Raw genomic sequence first — 22,854 nt, forward strand, 5'->3', positions numbered from 1 at the left:
TCTGGTTTCCTCTTCCTGGCATAGTCTTCCTTCATGACCGGCTGACTTCGTGCCCTCTGACAGGGAAGGATTTTGCAGGTATCAACGAGCTCTCTGCCGTTGTGAGAAATCTCATCTATTCCAAACCCCGAGCTGTCAACAGACTCTGAAGCCGTCAGTCGTCCTGTCAGGACCGACTGCAGGGAGAAATGAGAAAGTAAAGTCACGATTATGATTCCAAATGGGAGGAAGAGGGCGACTGAGACTTGCTAAAACTGCGTGCGAAGGAGCCTGTATAGTCTTAATGGACTGCCATTGTGCAGGCAAATTAACTCATGCTTTCTGTCTTCAGAGATGGGTTCGGAGGAAAGTAATTGGAGGGTGGAAAGAACCCAATCAAAAGTATCCGAAGGCTCCAACAGTAGCTTTCTGCCAATTAACTGCCGTCATTGTTTGACACAATTGGATGTGATGGTGAAATGTGCCTCCCACAGTATTTTACACTATGGAACAGAGGATGTTTGACAGCCCCCTTTGTCCCATTCTACTGAGGTTTCAATCAAATTCAATTCAACAACCGCCAAAAACCTTTCGGCTTGCAGAAGAGTTTCAGAAAAAGGTTTTTTGTTAGCTCTGGTGCACCCAATCTTCATCTTTTAGTTTTGGCTAATTAGTTTGTTCCAGTAGCTGATGCATTTTTCAAGCCTAACCAACTGGTTTTTGTTTTGTTAAAAATAATGGTAATGCAGCTGATGATTATTTCCAACATCAATTAAACTGTTTGTCATTTTCTCGACTAATTGTTTGGTCTATAAGTTTCCCAGAGCCCAAGTTGATGTATTCAAATGTTGTTTTGTCTAAGCAATAGTCCAAAACCCAAAGATATTGAATTTACTGTCATAAAAGACTAAGAACAACCATACATCTCCCAACTTTGAGAGGCTTTGACTAGTGATTTTATTAGCATTTTTCTTGAAAAATGAACTTAAAGCTACTATGAGGAACTTTCATTTCATGTTCATGTTGGTGATCCAGGTGGCCAAACGCTTTAGTGTTTCGAAACAACAGAGTCACTTTAGAAAACCTCTTATTGAACTGCAGCAGGGTCCTGGTCCTGGTTCTGGTTCTTCCGTGCCTCCCTCTCCTCCAGCAGCGTGGCGTTGGTGTTGGCTTCTAGCGGGGACCGGCGGAGCGGCGAAGCTCTGCTCCTGGCCAGAGCATGGATGTATAAAGAGAACTAGATACAGTGTCGGTATGCGGCGCCTCGTTAATTCGTGGGTGAGTTGTGCATGAAGCAAAAGAAGTTTGAATTTGTAGTATAGAATTCATATGAGAGGCCCCGCCTCTCAGCCCTCGGTCCAGCCTCGTTCTCGGGCTCATTCACATAAACGGGGGGATGGAAAATAACTATAGATTTGGTTCATGCATTTTACTACTTTTTAGGAACTAATTATTTTAAGAAGGGCTTTTCAGGGTTGATTTGCCGAACAACAAATGATCCTCTGAGTAACAGGCGTCTATTTCCCAATGTAAGTCTATAGGAAAAAGTATTTTTAGGCCCCGTGGCATCATGAGATGGACCTGGAAATTCTAATTTCATCGTTTGGCTACGATATAACATTTGCTTCAAAGCCCGGCGCTCTACCTGGGGGCCTGGGCTGGAGGAGGAGTAGCTGCTGCCGGGCACAGACCTCTCCACCCCCACCAGAGCTCCAATCGCAGGCCGAAGGCTGCAGCAAAGACGGATCTGGGCTGATGACATCGATTGGTCTGTTTTCACGGGGAATAGGACCCGATGACAGACATTAGGAATATCCACCATCACTATATAGAAATAGCTAGTGTTCTAGCCGATGGTCTTGTTTTCTTATGTAGGGTAGATAAAGGCATCAGTAATACATTTACACTTATTAATAACTAGTTTAAAGTACATTGTAGTAACTTTAACCAATTATTAATATGAGCCACTCTCACACACACCTACTTCCTTTTTTTTGTATTTCCTGTAATGTACATTAACTCTGGAGGAAGTGATAATGGTCAAGTTAACCAAGTCACTTGTGATTTGCACCCTATTCTAATCACCAGCACTGTTCTTTAGTCCCAATATATTTTTTATTTCAATTTATGTCGACCTGTTTCAAAATGGCACCTGCAGAGGCCGTTCTCTGACTCGCACTGCATCTCTACGTCAGTTGTTTACCCCGGTCTCCTCGCACCGTGGTGTTTAATCTGTAAATGAATATTGATTGCATCCTGCAAAGGGACAGGATGAAAATTCTGTCCTCATATGTATCCTGTTCCCTTTTATGGGAGGGAGTGCGTGCGTGCGTTATTAAGACTGTGGATTTTCCTGGACTCCTGTGACTGTAAGGAAGTTGGCACAGTGTCGGTTATTATCTTACTAGACTAGACGTTGAGCAAGTTTTACTTTTTGAATTGATCCTCGGCCGAACCAATTAAAAGTCCGTTAACGATATTGGCACCATATGGCTATCGCAAGGTTTCCAGTGCCTCGCAGACTCTGTGCAGCTGTCCCAGACTGCCGTTGTTATCTGATCCTGGACTATAATCGTATGAACGCGTCCCTTGCTAGTCTCGTGGTATCAGCCTCTGGCTGGGCTGTAATCTTATAACATAATAAAGGTATCATACTGTGTCGTTGCTCTTTGCCTCCCGTGCACTAACTCAATCCTGGCCTGCCCTGCTGCTGTGCCCCACTGTGGCTGGTCTTCGTCTGTAGGGAATATAGAGTATTGATCCAATGTAATGACTTCCTCCTGGAGATGATGTCATACACTTGTGTGAACTAAACCTCACTGGGATAATGCTAATGGAAGTAGTTAAAACACATTGGTTGTCGAACAACAGGGTTTATATTGACATTTCGTACAGATGTTAAGTAGGCTCCCTCACCCAGACTTACAACTTGTATGCGGTAGTATATATGTGTGTGTGTGTGTGTGTGTGTGTGTGTGTGCGCTGCACGGGTGCAATGAAATGATAATGTAAGGGATGAAGAGGGAGGGAGGGGCTCGACAGCTGCTATACATCAGCCGAGCAGAAGCGCTGGCTCAGCTGAATGGACCGTGGGATAGCACTGCTGCAGGTAGCGGGCTATGGTTGATGATGTCATTGGGGCTTTCACAGTCTCCCAAAGGTTTCTGTCTGCTCGTGGCAACGAAGCAAGAAGAGGGTGTGGAGAAGGAGCCGCAGCAGTACAATACTGTGCGTCACTGTAGCCAGACGCAACACACACTGGTGCAATTACCAAGGTTTGTGTGTTTGACGTTGTACTGTATCTACTCCCGTTTATTCAGACTGCCATGCAGACCGTTTAGCATGCATGGCAGGACATCAAACAATATTTGATGTAGTTGTTGAAGGCTGTGTGACAATAAGGAATCAAATCAATAGAAAAAAGATGTAGCCTTATTATAATATAATTCCTAGTATGTTGAACCTTACTGCTTTCCTAAAATTAGATTCATAAGAGTAAAGCTTCAAGCTCCAGTTCTCTTTTTAAACTGACGCATGCTGATCTACATCTCTGTCAACTATTTTCTACAGTACACCGAGAGCCGGTCAGCTGTGTATCTTCATTACATTTGTTGGAGTAAAAACATGTGTTTTTGATATGTAATCCATTTCAGCAAACATGCTTCCGGAAATCTTTTTTTTGTCAAAGCTGCAACTTAATTGATACACACTGATTTAAAAAGTGTTGATGTCTTTGAGTCCATTCATGTATTAGTGATTAGCCTGACAAATGCCATGTCCACATCTTTTTGAGCAAATAAGAATCCACATAATCGTTTTGAGTTTTGGTAATGATCAAAACTTCTTTTGTGCATCCAATCACACAAGAATCTGACTTTTCAAGTCAACATGTGCAACAGTGAAGTTCGTCTTCTGATCAAGTTAATTTAACCGTAATGTTCAATGTAATTATTTTCTCTTAAGCCAAGCGCTCCGTGAACGTTGAGTTTCAGAGAAGAATGGCTGTCTGTCCCACTGATGTTATGCAGTTGCGACTCGTTCTACAGGCATTTCATGACAGTTGAGATTTGCCTCTAAACACGGGGCGTATCGACAGCAGTGTATTGTTTGAGCTAACTGGAAAGAAAACACTGTGGATTTGGCCTGAGCAGCAGGAGCCACTGTGGCTGGGCAGACAAAGAAAATAGTTAACATGTCATTGTTTTTTAATCACGGATTGTCATGCAATCATTGGGAAGTGCCATGCAACCTCTTTTTCCCTTTGGAACGTTATCAATCCACCATTTATGTGTGTAATTCACTGGAGTGCTTGTGAACAGAACATATATAATCAACTGCTTAAGATGTGGATTTCTGCAAAACAACAAGGAGATCCCAACGGAACAGTTCCTGCTGTCATTCATTACAAATATGAAATTAGTTTTTTATAACTAATGACTTTTCTGTTGTTCCCCATCGATTGGTTCTGCTGGTGGTGTTTGCATTATAATAGGAAATGTGCTGCTTGTTGTCTATTCATGACTTAAATCTCATCAAACTCTACATTCACGTCAGAGACGCCAGTCACAGCAGCAGAAATACTTCCAGCTCTAAAACCTTTCTGTGCCTGAGAATACAGCACTGCTCTCTGATCATTTTGAGTGTGTTGCAGTTAATTTGGGATTTAAATAATTAATTCATCCTGTTATTGCTTGTGCAAATTAGTTTTGTTAACACAATGTCGTGTGAAAGTTTGAATTAGGTTTTCAAGCAATAAATTAGTTTGTTTGACAAACATTGATTCAGCTGAAGAAATTCAAGTTTCTGTGTATTTGTACAGCTGTTGTAAGCCGGTGTGATCACATGGACAACTGTGGTAACATTCAAACCGTTTAAGTGAACAGCTGTAATGAGGGGTCAGATGGGACAACTGACTTTTCTTGATAACTATTAGCATAATGTGTAAATGTGGTTATGATGGCTCTGTAACCGCCTCCCGTTTTAGCCTCTTGGTTTGAAGACGATCAAACTGCTGGTCGACCAACAAACATTGTATTTGTGGGAGTCAAACGTGTAATCTGTGCACATTGGTAGATTTGCTTTGTCAGGATGTACGGCATCAAGGTTGAGTTGGTGTGATTATCCCCATTACAAAGAGATGAGGGGTGCGTGTGGAGGATGCTTGGGCGCTTTGTCAAACCAACCTGACATTCATTCATTTTTGTACCATTGGATATGGTTGCTGTGAGGAAAAGTAGGAGGGTGAGGATTTAAATCAAGTCATGTGTTGATGTCTTAAAGGCTGTGTGATGAATTACCCACTCTCCGTTTGTGCACCCTTGTCTCATCACCCCAGACTTTGACGTACGATCTCCAGAGGCACTAAAAATGTCTCGCAAAAAACACGTATTTTCCACATTCCCCGTAGTGGCATGTAGCCAGCACGCAGGAAGTTCTACTTTTATTTTGCAGAGGTCTCCCGATGTTTTTGGAAGTAGAGCTAAAACGATTATTTGATTAATCAAGTCAGTCAACGGTAAATAAATCGGCAATTTTGATAATTTCAGCTTCTCAAATGTGAGGATTTTTATGCTTTTCTATGTCATAAAGGCTGTAATATCGGAGCATTTAGAATGTGTTTCTCTGGCAATTATTTCACTGTTGTCTGAAATTCCATCGACAAAGTGAATCATCAGTTAATCGAGTAAAGAACAGATCAGCAGATGAATCGATGATTGCGATGTCGGTTGCAACCCTAAATGGAGGTGAACGGCTTTTTGTAGTTTGGTGTGGTTCTCAATTCATTGAACAACACAGAATCAATGTCCCACTTATTCAGGATAATCCACAGACCTGGTTGTGAACAGTGTTTATTGTCTTTAAAAAAAAAAAGTGCTTTGAGGGCATTTTTCTTTCCTCTTTGTGAGGTCGAGAAGAGTAGAGTTGACTGGAAATGAAGGAAGAGAGAGAGGGGGAATAACATGCAACAATTTCCTCAACCAGGCTTGAAGCACTTCCTGCTATTACACAGTCAGCTCTTAAACCCTGAGGCCTTAAAAAGTCCCCATAAAAAGTCACCAGATAAGTGAGAAAATAAGTCTTGTATGATATTATGTAATAAGGGTGAACTGACCTTTTTAAGATTAAGACTTATTCTCTTCCACCAGCTTCAATATTACGTTTTACTGAATTTAGCATTTATAGTTGTGGGTGAACTAAGCTGTGACATTTTTTTCAAGTGTAAGCCTCCGTGGAGTCGTGGATCAGACGTGATCATTTCACAGCAACAGCAGGTATATTAGGGAATTGATTGCTGTGATAAGTCTTGTGATCGCCTGTAAGCACATAATCTTTGATGATGGCTTTATCCCGCTTTTAAGCACTTGGAGGTTAAAACTGGCTTTTTGGCATCATTGCAATACCAAACATGCAGTATGGATAGCATCTATAAACATAATGCTTTCAGAATATCTCAGTGTTGGAGTGTGTGTGTGTGTGTCTTTTCCCTGTTCATATCATGTTATTTATTACAGATTTGAATTGCTCATCGATGACAAAGTTGTGTTTTAGAACAACACAATGTTTTCTGCTATTTCATACGAGTGGACGCCCCCTTTTTGGACTGAAGCAGTCTGTCTGCACAAGCAAAAACAAAAGTATATGAAATTTCAGGAAGCATGTCCTAAAATTATTGCAAGACCATCAAAATAGTTAGCAGGTTTTCATGAATATGTAAGTGGCTTTGTCTGCCATTTTCATTACACCGACTAAGGCGCACGAGTGTACTGTTTGGGACGATACCTCGGATCCGGAAATAAGTTTTGATAATAAATGAATTGTCACACTTGACCTGCTGTTGCATCTTTTAGTTTTGGCGGTGCCTCGTTTAACAGCAAGTGCCCTCAAATCTTTCCTCAACAACTTCAACACCAACTCGACCTGAAGCACGCAGCCCAATCAACGAAGAAGGGGCTCAGTGCAGTCTACACCTCAGCGCTGCTCACAGTATGTGTCATTGATTTTGCGTTTTATTTTCTTGTGCCATTTTTTTTTTAAACAGCCAGTGATTAAACATCCAGATGCTGCACCGCTGTATTCGCTCACTACCGGAACTCAATTTGGATATCGGCTCTGGCTGAATTCACAAAATGCAAATGTGAATCTGCACCTGTGGGTTCAGGTTTGCATCTGACCAGTGTGCGTTTGTCCGCCTTCACCTAAATATCCTCCAACAGGCTAATTGACCCTTTGCTAAGTCCTGCTCTGCTCGATACACTCTCGTACTATTGTTTCAGATTTCCTTCATTTACAGGCTGGTTTTGTAGGATTTCAAGCTGGTCTATGCTTGACGTTGTGTATAGTCATGCTTCTTACCTGGAGAGGTTGGCAGGAGATGTGCGTTTCTATATAAAAACCTTTAGCATTACACTTTAACATATCATGAACTAGCGTTAGCACTTCTATGCTTCTGAAGATATACTGAATATTTATGCTGCTTCTGCATTTAATGCTGGAAACAGAGGAATAAAGAGCGACCCAGCTTTACAGGAACAGTGTTGTTCCTTTATTTCATTGTCTTCTGTCTCGATCGCCAGGAGATGTGTTCACTTCTATACTGTGATCTGTAGGCTTCAGCTTCTGTCGTTATCTTCTTAACCGGTTCTCACTGAATCAGTGTTGACATCCTGGATATATGCTTCAAACGCATGTTGTAAAAAATAGTTGTTCAGGGAGTACATTTAGTGACAGCGTAGCAGGGACATCTAGCAGCAGGGAGCGAGGCATAATGAAGGGTAAATTGGGAAAATCTCTTGAAAAGATCTGCTATGTTCTACTTCCCCTTCACAGTATGAACTGTACAAAAGATTTCAAAAGCTGCGTACTCGGTGTGTGTCTTTTGCGGAGTGTATCTACAATGTAAGTGTCTCACAATTTAAGTTCCTGTCTCCACATTCTGGATTTTTGCTGCGCTTGCACTTTTCTCACCTGCTTTAGCTCTCCAGATATTTCATTCTGCCCCTCCAGCAAAATCGGTACTTATCCTGCTTGCATTCTGTTTACACTCTTTCTTTCCCTCATCCTCCCATCGTGCACACATACACACAAAAATCTTAACAAGTTCCCTTTAAGTCAGCCATGCGTTGCGTTTTATAGTATTCAATTTTTTTTTCTCCTTTTGTAATGTCATCTTGTGAGGTTATTGGAGAAAGAATAATATTTCCCCGTCACCAGAAAAAGGACGTTTTTCTAACATTTATTTGAATCTGAATCCTTAAACATATCTTATCAAATCTATTTAGGTTCAGCTTTCAACATTTCTAAAACAAAGTTATAATGAACCAAAACTGATTTGAGGTTAGTAATCGCCTCTTTGTTGGATGAGAAGGCATGAACACTGCCGTTTTGTGTTCAAAAACAATAAACAATAACCATGTTTTAATTTGGCCTTTGGGTAAGGTACTTAGGGAATTACCATTAATTAACGACGGGCTGCAGCTGATATAATCTGCTGCTGGCTATGTTTGTTATTGTTGGATAGAACATTATGCAAGCAAGCATGCCTGCTGCCTGAATATTTGATTTGTTCAGACTGTAGTGAAGCGTTGGTGTTTTTACCGACCTGTCCTGAAACCAAATTCCAAATGTAGAAATTGGACAGATGGACACGGACAGATTTTTGGAAGTTAAAACACAAAAATGCATCACTTAATTTGGGGGATGAAGCTGGAGTGTCTGAGTGAAGTTATATACCTGTGTGATGCTGCGTGTATATAACTTATTTGCTGTGTCATCCTGAAACCGAAAGAGATCAAATGAAACTGTTCTTCTTAGAGCGTGTTGGGAAATAGTTGGTTTGGGGCCCGTTGAAGGCAGTTCAATACGATTCCTCTCGTCACTACACTAATCTGGGGAATTCAACAAGGATTCATTGAAAGAATTGTGACTAAATTAAGTAATTAACATAACTTTGAATAGCCCACTTCTGTAAATCCAGGGCAGAGTCAACGTGTCTACTCTGATAGCGGTACTGAAAAAACAGTTTACTGTAAATGAATGGCTCGTCCTTCCTTTTTTTTTTTTTTGAGATTTACTGAAGGGAGTTTCTCTGGGTGTCCTCTGTGCACACACTTCTGTGTCATTCCTTGGGTCTCTTTGTCCCTTTCGGCTCTGGCCTTCCTTGACAGCTGAGAAAGAGTAATTTTGATAAATGGTGGTAAAATCCCAGAGATGTTGGCTTGTCTAAAAATCATCAGTTCCTGCGTTTTCCCTCACAAACCAGCATGTATATCCCAGACGTCTGTTCAGAGCTCAATTCACCAACCACACAATTAATCCCATCTAAACTGGGACTCATTAGCATATAGTCAAATGGCTAACGGAGGCATTATGAATGCAGTGAACTTATATATCCGATGCCTTTGATTAATCCTGCATATAGGGACAATAGCTATGGAAACATTTAGGAGGCAGAGCAGAAGTCACAGGATATATATTCAGACCGCACTGGTGTTGATGAATGACGCAGCTACATTTGAACTGACAATGATCTTAAAGAAAGCGAGTTATGATAATTTATTCCCAGTGTGTTATGAAAAAGTCTTGAAGTAATCACCAGGCTTCAAGCTCAGTGCAGCACAGGCCTGTGTGTTTGTATCTCTCTGCGTATTATTTATGGATTTATACAATGTCTGTGACGGTTAAATTATCTCCCAGTTTAAGTTTGACAGTTAAATTTGTTTGACAATTTATCCAAACTCTTGAAGAACTGCTGCGTCAAATGTGATGTGTGTGTGTGTGTGTGTGTGTGTGTGCGTGTGAGTGTGTGAGGAAGTGAACTGCAACAGGCTTTATCAGAGGAGTCCATCAGGTTGTGCTGACGCTCTGTTAGTGTGGTGTGTGGTGTGTGGTGCGTGTTGCGTGTTGCGTTCTGGCAGGGCATTAAGTCCAATCACTGCTGCCAACACAGCTATAGGATCTGTGTCGTGATGAAATGAATGCCCCCGCCCCCCCCCCCCCCCCCCCCCCCCCCCCCCCGGTCCAACCTACAGGCATATTTGTAGAATGTTTTTGTATTTTTTATAAAAAAGTCCTTCCTCTCTTAAAAGGATTCGGAGACACAGTGACATATCCCTCAAGGGAACAGCAATCAAACCAAGAAATTTCATTTACAAGCGTTGTGCTGCACCTGCCAAATAAACACTGAATACATTTCTGTGGAATTGTGGTAATGAGGAACACTGTGTTACTGCAGTGATACGATAGTCAAATCAAATCAATTTTTTTCCACAGTTTGTAAATTGTTCTCTCTAAAACTGTATAATATCAGCACAAAATCACAGATTCAGAGGGACGACTAACTCTCTCCTTTTGTAACGAGGCTCGCTTAAAATCTAGTTTAGTTTTGCACAATTAAAAAAAAAAAAAAAATACACAAGAATAACGGAGATAAATAATATCACAGTGGCAGAAAACCCACTGGGTTTATTTAAAGCTTCCACTTAAATAATGGTAAAATTTCACCACATTATAGAGAACCTAAAATTAATATACAGTACATAAGATATGACGACATAATATTAATCCAAATATAGTGGCAATAGCAGTTTAACGTAATCCATCTGAATTGTGCTGTAGGTCTTTGATAACCACCCAGCCCTCGGGGGAAGACACTCCTATAAACACACACTATAGCTGTAGTGCAGTATTGTTAGGATTGATTGATGCACAGCAGAGTTTTTCTGCATGGCTGCGCATCAGAACCGGAGAACGGGCTCTCAGCCACATCACAGGTCTGATCCGACAGCAGGGACACAGAGGGTTCTCCTTGGCTTACTGAATAACAGCAGAGATCAGCTGAGTGGAACGTGGAGGAGACGGCACTGTGATTTACCTGATGCAGGAGCAGAGAGAGGAGAAGACTAGTTGTGTTACTAATGGAGCCTCGAGCAGTTCGCCTCAAGTAGAGTGGGCTACAGAGGTCCGGTACGCTCAGAATCATTAATTACAGGATTTTGTCAAACAATTAACATATGACAATTTCACCACGGTACAATTTTACTGACAAGTACCCTCACTAGTTTGACAGTTGCCTATAACCGGTCAGAGGTGCATCAGTTTAATCCGAAGCTGTCGTCCCCTTAACGGCTCACACTGACCCCTGGTCAGCGTCAAATTGGAACCACCGGAGAACTGTGATTGGTTGGAGTGCTGTTGGATTTGTAGCTATTAATATTGTTGCAGTGAACTCTTTGACCGACAGCCAGCCTGGAAGACACGCATTAACACACACACACACACACACATCTCACATCCAAGGGACCTTCTGACAGCTTGATTGACGGTTTTAGTTTAGCTTTATTAATCTTATGTATGTATGTATGTATGTATGTATTAATGAAGGAATGGGAGAATCCAAACGGTCTATCCAGCACATCTCTCGCCCCATTAGTGCGTCCCCTCAGTTCAACACAGGCCGTCGGCTTGAAACACAGTGCCAATTAAGAGTGGAGTTAAGGCTTTTACTGCAGTTGTTATTCTTTACGATGTGCATTAACGACCTCTCTGGTGCAGCAGCAGTAGTCTGTGTTGTGGCCGCAGTGATGGATGTTGTTTTCACCGGACTGCCGCAAAAATATTTGAGTGAACCACAGCTCTGAGAATGCAGTGCACGCAGACCATCTTGATTTATTTTCCTCGTCCCTCTTGTTTACGTCACGGCTCGGGGAAATGACACAATAAATAACAGCTTTGTGATTAATACCAAACATTTGTGACTGAAATAGAGAAGGAGCTTTTAATGATGCGAGGATGCCCTCGAGCCCTGACCCACGCTCATTTACTGTAACTCATTAGCAGCACACAGACACACACACACACACACACACCATGTCACTCTGTGTGCTCTCTATCATCAAAGTGACCTGTATTCTGGAGCCATGGCTCACCAACTCGCAGTAAGGTCACACAATGGCCAAATATACTATATTACTAAATGGCATTAGGTTACTTTACTGGCTTTGCATTCAAATCACAAAACCCACTTTACTTTTGTGATAATCAAGACTGGTGGCTTTGGAAGGAAGGAATCGAGGCTTGCAGACAAAAGAGAGTTAAATGATTACTATTGGATGTTTACAGTCGATCCCGGATTTTTTGCTGTTACCCATGCTTCTCTCTGCAACTAGCTGCCATTCTGCCACAGTTCGTTGTGCAGAGCCTGAGAAGGGTTGTCCAAGATGGTTTTGATTTTGTCCCTCGTCCTCCTCACCGCCACTGCCTCCGAACTGTCAAGCTCCAACCTTATCACCTGTAGCTGGCCTTCCGTAACAGTTTGTTTGGACGGCTCGCCCTCGAGCCTCGATGCCACTGCCCCCGCACACTTCAGCAGTAGCTACTACAGACTGATGGAAGATCTGCAGAAGCGAGTGGACACTCATTCATTTAACCGTGCAATAGCCTCAGAAATGATAAATGACAACAACAACATAAGGCTACTGTTTCACAATCAAAGCACATGTTAATTAATAAGAGCATTCGCACAAGAACGTAGCACAATCGGAGCTCTAAATATTTTTGGATAGAATTAGCTGCGACTTGAACCTCTCTCTCTCTCTCTCTACCTCTCCCTCCCTCCAACAATGAAAAGCAAACTAACTGACATGATCTGTCTGTCTCCTCTGCTCCGTTTCAGTACTACGGACAGTGCCATAAATGTCAAATTACACCACAGCAGTCAGTGGGAGTGGGCCCTGAGGTAATTGTATGGGTCCACCCACTTCACTTCCTCTCCCTGGATGACAACCAGGACAGGGGGGCTTCTGTTCCTCTGTTATTCCACCAAAGGCTCATTGGGTTTACTGATGTGGAGCTTCAGGTGATGGTCTGAATGGTCACAATGTGACGAAGCTTTCTATGAGTCCACAGTACTCCTCTGTTAAAGATTGTCTCTAAGGCAGCATGGTTCTCCCTGGGAATTGTTCACCGTCATCATGTCGCATGTCCATGTAGTGATAACTTCAATATAGGACTCTGGAACAGGCATGGATGTAAACTGCAACTTTACGCAAGACGGTCATCGTAGTTATTAATGATTTTCAGTTGCCAACACGTGCAGCTACAATAGCATCATAACTGGCTTTTAAAAATGCAAAACGAAGGTCGAGGTTTGGGTTGAACACCAGTCGACAAAGATGAGTAATCTTGAAGAACTCCTCCACCATCCTCGCCTCTACAAAGGGCTCGCTGCCTCCTGCATCACCTCGGTAAATCGTGCACTGCATTGTCGAATGTGCTTTTCTTTTCTTCTTTTTTTTTTATCTCTCCTCTGGGATGTTTTGCTGCGTAACTCCTTTTTGTTTCACAACAAACAAACACGCTGTGGGTTTTTACTGGCATGTGAATCAGCAGTTCAAGACAGAAATGTCAGTCGTGAGTGAACTCTACTGTGCGTGTTTTTTTTTCTTCCACTTTGTGGTATTGAGTTAACCATGCTACTCTATAAAATCCATTAGATTAGCTGCCTCGTCGAGGTTGATGTAGAGATGGGTGACAAAGGAGTTGTTTGTTTGATTTCAACCAACTTGCAACTTCTTTCCAGCAGTCTTTGAGGATAAAACGGTACAAAATGTATCGGTGTTAATCTGTGACGTGAGCAAACCTAAAGGAGTGCTAATGCTCTAAACTAACAATAGTCATATTTGTTTCAAATTTCAAGTTTTTCCTGCGACTTTCACAGTGTAGTATTTGACAATTTGGTTTGCCAGAGAAATGTATTCAATGAGTGCTGAGGGGCTTTCTGCTTGGTCTTTATTAAAACAAACTCTCCCCCACCCTCTTTGGCACCGAGCTGAGACTGCCAGCTGTTGCACAAGGTTTCTGATTACTGCCATTTTATTGACCTCCCATCTGCCTGCTTGCTTTTCGGTTTCTTAAACCTGTCATTTACATACTGCGGAGCTTGAGGATCTGCTTGGCAAACGGGCCTGCGTGCAAACACGGACACATACACAAGGACTAGTGGTGAGAAGGAGCTAAGGCTTAATTGCTGTCAGTGGCAGTACAGATGGCCGCATTAACTGAAGTTAAAACAACCCTTATGTAAAAGCTCTTGTGTAACTCCCCAGGACAGCCCCACACTGCTGCTGCTGCTTTCATGACTCACCACATGACTGAACCACATGGACCGTTTGTTCTCTCTTTTGTGGAAACATGGCGGTCTTTTGTAAAAAAAGTGAATTAATCTCGCAGATTCACCTCTGTTGTGATTTGATACACACTTCGGCTATTACACCCTGTGCTTGTGCTATTCTGACTCAACATTTCTTACAACGTACTGTAGGTCAGCAACAGGAACAGTTCATGGGCCTGCTTTTGTAGGGTTCATGATTTAAAGACAAAGTAAAAAAAAATCCTAAATAATACAAAATCATCCATTTTTGTCTTCTTAAGCACATTTTAAACTGTCCTTATCCCACGTACATGGTGTTTCTTTTCCAGCACAGACTTTCTAAATTTAACAAAGAATATGGACCCCAAAATATAAGAAAAACGACAGTCGGTTATTTATTTAAAAGAAATCTTAACGGCTATAAGAAATAATGTTTCACTATTTTTACACACAAATACAGCAGAAAATGTTCTATTTAAATGTAAAGTGATGAAGCTGTGCCACTTTCATTTCTTGTTTCTTATTGTGGACTTCCTCCAGCTGCAGTGACGCAGTATTATGTTATTTGAATGTGTTTTCAATTACCTCGTAGCTAATCTCCGTCTGTCCTCTGTGTGTCCTCTGCAGGGCAGCGCAGGCAAGGTGTCGCAATTCAGACCATCATGCCCTTTGCTCTGGCAGCAGGACAGGAAGTGTGAACGTCCCTGGTTTGCTCTGCTGGGATGAACATGCCACTGCACCAAATCTCTGTCATCCCCCGTGATGTCACCTCATCGCGGGTGTCGGGCAGTGGGAAAAACAAGGACAAGGACAAGCAGGTATGTGAAGAGTTAAAAAAGCTGAGTATTATGGGCTGGTGGTCATCCCATAAAGTGTAGTATTTATCCTACAGAGAAATTGTATAATGGTAAGGGGGGGTCTTGATCTTAGCCCCGCAAACGGACTTGCAGACTAATCTCATAATTTAATTCTTGCTAGTACCAACCAATAGTATCATGATGTTCATCCATCAATCAATCTGCAACTTTTAGTGACGAGGGAGATCCTCTGTAGCTCTGTACTGCACTAAACTCTTAAGTCCGCCCATTTTTTAGCGGTCCAATCAAATGTGAACGATTTTGATTTACATCCCTCTTGTTACTGTACACTGCTGAACTAACCTGTTGCACTGTGAAATGTGTCACAGTACAGAAGCTAAAGACGCACTCACTCCCGTTTCACTGGGACTTTAACCTTCACGTTGTCACATAAAGCAGATCTACTTTTCAACCGTGATTAATAGATTTCAGGCGAGGACAAACTGGCCATATCATAAACCGCTTATACGAGTCTGAGGATGTATTTTGTTGTTTTCATTTGGAGGACTTGTTGAAAAGTTCTCCATAATCTCTTAGTGTGCATATAGATTGCCAGGAAGAATGAAAATACACTATTCATGAGAGTGTATGCATACATTTAATATTTGATGATGGCCTGTTTTTTTTTCTCCCTCCAGAATAAATGACAGGCTACTATTCATTTTTATACACATTGAGAAATATTTCCTCAGTTTTTACCACAGCAAAAAAAACAACAACTTCGAATTGGTCTTATGACAGTTTTAGATTTATAATTGTTGAAGTGTGGTGACTGCTTCCATAGCGGCGCCACTGTAAATCATGCTCTGCTGTCACTCGCACACCCACTGGAAAAACACTGTTGCCAGATGCCTTAAAAACTACATCATATCTGGTCCTTTTTAGTTTGTTTTGTCATTGTTTTTAAACTAGGTTTGGCAGTGTGAAATTTGTATTTTCATAAGACATCTCTTTGTTAAAAGAACCTACTGAAAGACTGGCTTAAATATCAACTAGACGTAGACAAAAGCAAATGCGTTTTCATTTTAAATGACAAGAGATAGCGGGGGTTGGCGGGTGGAGAAAGTTACCCGAGCTGAGTCATTCACCAGAGAACAATCAGGAAGTTCATTTTCTAATGCCAGGGGTGTCAATCCTAACACAGCGACATCAATTATTATACATTACTCTCACAAACAAATTAGTTCTGTGCTGCCTTTGGGTTGAGCAGAGGTTTTCATTTAATGAGTCTGGTCAGAGTCTGGTCTGCTTATCCATTATAGAATAGTGGTAGCCGACCAAATACAGGATTTTGTACCTTTCATGGGGTTTTGTGAATCGTCTCTACTTCAATTTTAAAAAACAAATTTGTAAAATAATAGTAAAATACCAGTCAGGATAGTCGCAAAAAAAAAAGGTCTGAAACACAGGCCTCAAGCAATCTATCAGGCCTAACAGAAGAGGATTAGTGGCAAATCTGAAAAGTTCATCTGAGCCTATCGCAGATTTCTGATTTAGGATTTTGACTTTATTCTTTGAAATCTGACTTTTCTCAGAATCCAAAGATTACTCTCAGAAATGTTTAAAGCTCTCACATCTGGCCGTCATTTAGGATAATCGGGACATTTATTCATTTCTGAGATAGTTATCACTTTTGATTTGTCAATAATAACGAATAAAGTCCAAACTGATGGTGTCCAATCAAAGTCAGTTCTTGTTCTCACATGCAGCTCATCAATTTACTGTCTTTTCTCCCTCTCTCTCTCTCTCTGTACTTCACCGGCATCAAACACCACAGTGAAGTGCTCTCTGAGTGCAGTTTCTTTTTTTGAGCTCTGGAACAAAGCGAGGTGCTAAGACAATATGTCCGTAGGCTGCCCTTTCTCCTCGGCCTCGTCAGCTCACAATAGATCCTGGGCACTAAGTGCAGCAGCACAGGTGTTCTTAAGAGGCTTCTTTGTGCTGCATATGGTGCTGTGTTTCCGCCTCCTGTTCTGTAAAACTGACTGCAAACAAGCTGTAAACTGGTGCTGACATGTCATTTTACTTTATACACGCACGCACACCCCCCCCCCCCCCCCCTGTTGATTCATTTACTAGCCCAATCTATGTTCACTATGAGGCTCAGAATTCTTCCTTGTCATTGCAGAAGTGAAAGTGAACTGCGATTCCCTCTGAACTGGTTTCATTTCCATCTCCTCAGTAAAAACAGGTGTGAGTTTGTGTAGCTGAAATATATTTTTGTACAATGCACAGTTAACAGGATTAAGGGGTTTAAACTTTGTGAGCAGGCGTATCAAGGTTACCTTAGTTTGCTGGGGAGTAAAAGTGAAGCTGTATAATGTCTGGGGGGGGGGGGGGGGGCATTTGGTTTCTCTCTGCCGCAATGTTTGCTAACGCCGTGCAGATCGAACCCTGCATCTCTCTGCTCAGCATCGCTCTCTCCCTCTGTCTGTCTCCTGCTGGCTGAGCCTCCCTCCCCCCTCCCCCCCCCCCCCGGAGGAATAAGTGGATAAACAGCAGCGACTCCCGTCCGCCCTGTGGAACCATCAGCAGCGTAGAGAAATGAGAAACAGAGTGTAGGAAGAGAGGAGAGAGCGTTTACTTTGAATGCTGATTAGCTTGAGAGCCCTGGAGGTGTGTGTGTGTGTGTGTGCGTGCCTGCCCAGAGTTTAGTCACAGAGCACAAGCCCATCTGGCCCTCTTAGACAACACAACTGGTCTTTTAGCGCCTCGAGAAAAAAAAAAAAAAAAAAGCAGAACTTTCCTCTACTTAGAATTCAGAGTTGGTCAGCTGCTCCTTTCGAGAGCAACACATCTTTAACTGTTGCTGGCCCTTTACTTGCCTCTCTCTTCCAGCTCCACTCAAGTTCATTTGTCTTTGAAAAATCCTCTTTGGGTGTGTGCTTGCGGGCACTTTGTCTGTGCACTGTGGGTCCTCTCCTTCAGAACTCCTGTAGATAAATTGAGGTTTAAGAAATGTTTTTAAAACGGCTTCAAAAGACTTTGGGGAGCAAAAGTTTTATTTTGTTGGGGGAAAAAAAGAAAAGTTCCCTGCGTTGGCAAATAATATGGTCAGATGTATTTGAGTCTGGGCTTTTTGATAAGGTGAGCAGCGATTGAATTATGCATGAGTTGACAATAAATTAATCCTTGGCGCAGGTAGGGAAGGAGAACGTCTTGTGGTATATCTAAAAAATGCATCCTGACTGAGCTGCCATTGTTTGTTTGTTGATCATCATACATCTTTAACCCCAACAGCAATGTCACTTGGTGACATTCTTACTGTGAAAATATTCATTTATATGAGATGGAACATGTGATTATTGTACTTCCAGCAGAGCTGAGAAATATAGAAAGCTTCATTGGACACAGCTGTAGCTTTCATTTTCACATTAACACATGTATTCACACCAACGTGCGTGACCTCGCTCACACTGATATTATATTTAGCAGTATATCTCTGACTGCGCACGCACACTGAACACTGATACTTGATACCCGCCCTTTTGATCCTGCATGTATTTTTCATGAAAGCACAGAGAGCGCTGGAAGCTTTGTCCTTCAGTAAGCGCGTGTCGGAGTCCAAGGACAGTTGTAATAGCCGCAGAGCTCCTCTGCACTGATCTTGGTCTCCACAAAGCCCACCTTCATCAAACACTGACCACCACAGCATCAACTTTCAACACCGCCTTCAGGCTGTTTAATGCGTCTGTCGTTGCCGATTTAACGAAGCGCTTCTCGTACAGTGACATAACTAGTTCACATGAAACCACGTTCTTGCACCTTTGGTGCAGTTGAAGCTTTTTGGCTGAGATGGCAGATAGCAGGGTAGCCTGTTTACACCCAGCACTACTAAATCTGAAAAAATATACATTTGATTGAATGTGTTTAAAGATATTTAAAAAATATGTTTCTGGGCCTTGAGGCAGAGAAATCTTTTCCAAACATTTGGTGCATCTAAACTGTCCAAATCATTCTCTTCCAGATTGCAGTGCCTGAAGGCTTGCAAATGGAAATGCCATGCTAATCACCCAGAAAGCCTTGGGGCTGGCTAAACTAGGCATGAAATGCTGAATTATCAGGAGAAGAAGTATTTACACGTGTGACTTGAGTACGTTAGGACTAAACTCGCTCACACTGATATTATATTTGGCCACTTCCAGTTGGAAGCAGAGGATGTGTTCTGTTTATTTTTGCTGACTTCAAAGGTGCAAATACAAAGGATTCTGTCATATTAGTGTTTTTTACTGGTGCATTCACCAATTATGTGTTGGTGTTAATCCGTTTAATATTCAGGTTACACAAATGTAAAAATGTGTGCACATATTTTCTCTCTTTCTCACACGCGTACATAAAAACACACATACCCAAGTTCATCCTGGTGTCGATGTTCTGAGGCCAAACGGGTTCCCCGGCCTGTCTACTAAGCAGAAGCTGGAGAGAGAAGATAACACTCACGCAGAATAGGATTCCATTTATTCTGGAAGCTGTTTTCATAAAGGTATGAATGCTGTGTGTCAGCAGACTAACCTACTTTGTGTAGGCCTCTCTCGGAATTCAGAAAGATTAACAAACTCTGCAAACAACCCGTCTTTAGCTGCCGATGTACAGTAAATACAAAGTTAAAGTTAAAGAGTAAATCTTTATATTTATATAGTAAACCAATAGTATATTTACGGCAGCACATTAACCTGCTGCTGTTATTTTTCTTGACTCTCTGTCTCATCATGCAAGGACGTGCAGGTTCATATAAACACATTCACATGTCAGCAGCTGGTGTTGTTAGTCAGCCCGTCTGTGCAGGACTTGCTCGAGTTCCCGGAGGACCCGGCTGCGCTGAGCCACTTGAGGTTGAAGTGCGAAAAAACTTCATTAAATGTGAAAGAGCCGACATGACGGCCAGGCCTTTGAGGCCCTTGAAAGTTGTAAGGAAGGACTTTGCTTCTTTACCTTCTGTGATGGCTCCACAAGTTATTTTACTTTTTTTTTTTTTGGAAGCGCTGACACTGTGTGCTTTATTTAGTTTCATACATGTGATTACAATTGACACGTAGCAGCAGAAAATAGACATTGAGAAGCATGGCAGGAAATAATTACAGTCCCCTTACCTGCTCTATTCTAGTAGGCATGGCATGATCTTGTATGATAGTAAAAGGAGAGTTTGCTTCGTCTCCAGTGTGAGGGGGGACTGTGTGCATTTCAGCTCTCTGTTTCAGAAGAGCAGCTATTAGCAGAGGGAGAGACATTCAGAGGAAACTGTCTTCTAATTAACCCCTGCCCCATTGCCTTCCACCCACACACGTATACTTTCAGAGCACAACTGTTAAATAAGAAGGCTCAGCAAGCGGCTTTTAAATGTTCTGTTAGGTAAAACACATTTACAAATGATGATCTCACCATTTACAATGTGGGCTGATGTATAACCGAACCCGACAGTATAGGTATTAACCTGTTGACCTACGGAAATTTGTTCCACCTGTCGCACACTACAGGAATAGAAAGGGCACCTGAACACAAAAAGCTCTCGGCTATGACAGCCACCGATTTTGCCAGAATGAATTTAAAGGAACCAATTATTTGTTTTACACACAGTTACCAACATCTCTGTTGTAGAAGTGACTGTGGATAAAGTGCACAGAGACACAAGGGAAGAGCCAGCAGATAACCAGAGACCGACATGCAGACCGACAGATGAACAAAAATAACACGGATGAAGTTAATGAAGTTATTTCCAGGTGGGAGAAGTAAAAGGGCTGCGTCTGCCGCTCCTCTGTCCTCTTTGAGAAGCTGCTGCCTCAGTCTTTGAGTGCTTCTGTCGCACTTCTGTTCACTGGAAGGTGTCTCTGCGGGGAGTCTGAGGAGACTGTTTAATTGAGACTGTGACGTGCTGATTTGGCTTCTGTGCCTCACATGGCCCCAAACATTCAGCCACCGCCAGCCAGATCAATGGAGGAGACTCTCTGAGCTCTCCCACAGCGGCCATATTCATCTTCCCGAGGAGACGCTGCACATGTTCCCCCTCGCAGCAGCCTGTCCTCAGGTTCTGTGGAGTCCGACGCACAGTATCTGCCTGATGAATGCTAGTGTTATGCAGCCGTACACCCCAGCTGTGTAATGAGTCTGATAGGACTCATAGCTCTGTCATACTGTATTGTGGTGTTCAGTTTATGGCAAGCGCACGGGCACATAATAATTCTCTTGTGCATTAAGTGAAAGATAGTGGGCAGTCAGACGCTTTCCAGTAAGATATGATGATGATGAGGTTCCCAATTGTTTTCATTTAGGGGAGGAGGCAGTTTAGGCCCAAATACACACTAGAGTCTCTTACAATGAGACCGCATCTTCCTTTTGTCCAATCCCCGTCACCCTAAATGTCTTGAGCTGTCTTTCTCCAACTTCTCCTCCACTCCCTCCTCCCACCACCACCTCCTCTTTTCATCCTCCTCTCATGGTGTTATCCAGTGGAAGATTAGCGCAGTTAATCTCTCCGCCTATGAATTCACTCCTGTGACCACACCGTGAACTCCTCCTTGTTGCTGTCTGGGGAGGCAGATGCCCAACAGCTGCAGAGGTTGACTCGGTTACAGACTATTCTCACATGTCTGTGTAAAATGCCGTGACTGCTTATACTGTAATTCTGCTACCATGAGCTATAGTGCACACATGGGGGATCATCTCCTCAGTCAACCCATGCTAGTGCATTCTTTTGTTAGACTCAGTCTGTGAGTAGAACTAGAAACTACCCTCGAGATATTTCAATGTCGATCCTAGTGACTTAGGTGATCCACTGACTTTGCATCTAACACCATCATCAGGGCAATTCTTTGACGAATTACCTGCAAAACTGATGACCCATCAGCTTCTGCTGGGCTTGTGTTCACTGATGAGCAATTAGCAGATGTTAGCATGTTAACACACTAAAGTAGAGATGGCTAACATGGCAAACATCATTCAGATCTTAACTTTTAGGGGGATGGGTGCAATGTTTTCTATCACGGATTGGAATGATGGCCAAAACTATTTAAATGAGACTTATGTGTTAATAAGCTGTTTCTGCGTCGGTTTTTTGTGTATGACCAGAATGACTTGACTGTGACCTTGCACCACTTTACTGAGAGCCTTTAAATAGTGGAGTAACCAGTCGTCACCTTTGATTTAGGCTTTGGGGACGTTTTTGTCAGGATGGAACAAAACAAGATCAGACCAATTTACTCCAGTTGTTTATGCTGTAGACAAGAGAGACAAAGAATGGAGGCGATAATTAACATCTGCAGAGTCTGGAAAAAGACCTGATTTAGACTTGTTTGAATTTAAAGATATCAGTTCAATTTAGTCGTTCCCATCCTTGAGTAAATTACAACTGTCAGCTTTGCACACGTTTTCAAAAGTTAAGGTGCAGCTAAAATCTGTGGAACTATTTTTAAATTGAAAATGAAAGCAATCTAAAGGCCACTAGTAATATTTGCACAATATGTAATGTGATATTTGTATAAAGGAGTGGCGTTAAAAGAAAGAAACAAAGAAAACATTGTTTTCACCAGTCACTAACACAATAACACTAATTTTTTTACCCTTGGATCACATGGTAGAAAGGAAACGATGCAGAGTAATGTACATTTGTTGCCCATCTGTGCTGATCATCTGTGATCATTAGTAATTCATTTTTTTCAGATCAGTTATATATAATATTGTTATAGGAGAGGTGCTAAATGGCAAAGCTTTCATCCCACATTATTCTTTCAAAAATATTGAATCTTTGAATTAAATGATGGACAAATCAGAAGAAAATCCATCAGCTTTGTTTCTAAATCAACGGTGAGACACCAAGAACATTAACTAATAGACCAACCTGCTACTTTTCCTCTATTGTGCTTTACAGGAGAGGGAAAT

At 42.1% G+C, this 22,854-nt stretch overlaps 1 protein-coding gene across 4 annotated transcripts in view; it reads left to right on the top strand.

The window, feature by feature from the left end:
* marchf8 (membrane-associated ring finger (C3HC4) 8) overlaps positions 1 to 22,854 on the top strand; it is a 69,694-nt gene that overhangs the window by 4,975 nt on the left and 41,865 nt on the right. For all 4 annotated transcript variants that reach the window (XM_076076692.1, XM_076076691.1, XM_076076694.1 and 1 more), the window contains one exon: positions 14,753 to 14,943. In XM_076076692.1, coding sequence (XP_075932807.1) covers positions 14,848 to 14,943 — 96 coding nt within the window. In that variant the 5' untranslated portion in view covers positions 14,753 to 14,847. The remainder of the gene's footprint in view (positions 1 to 14,752; positions 14,944 to 22,854) is intronic.

This window comes from Anarhichas minor, unplaced genomic scaffold, assembly GCF_050575085.1.
Source record: "Anarhichas minor isolate MPS153535 unplaced genomic scaffold, ASM5057508v1 ptg000058l, whole genome shotgun sequence".
NCBI classification, from domain to species: domain Eukaryota; kingdom Metazoa; phylum Chordata; class Actinopteri; order Perciformes; family Anarhichadidae; genus Anarhichas; species Anarhichas minor.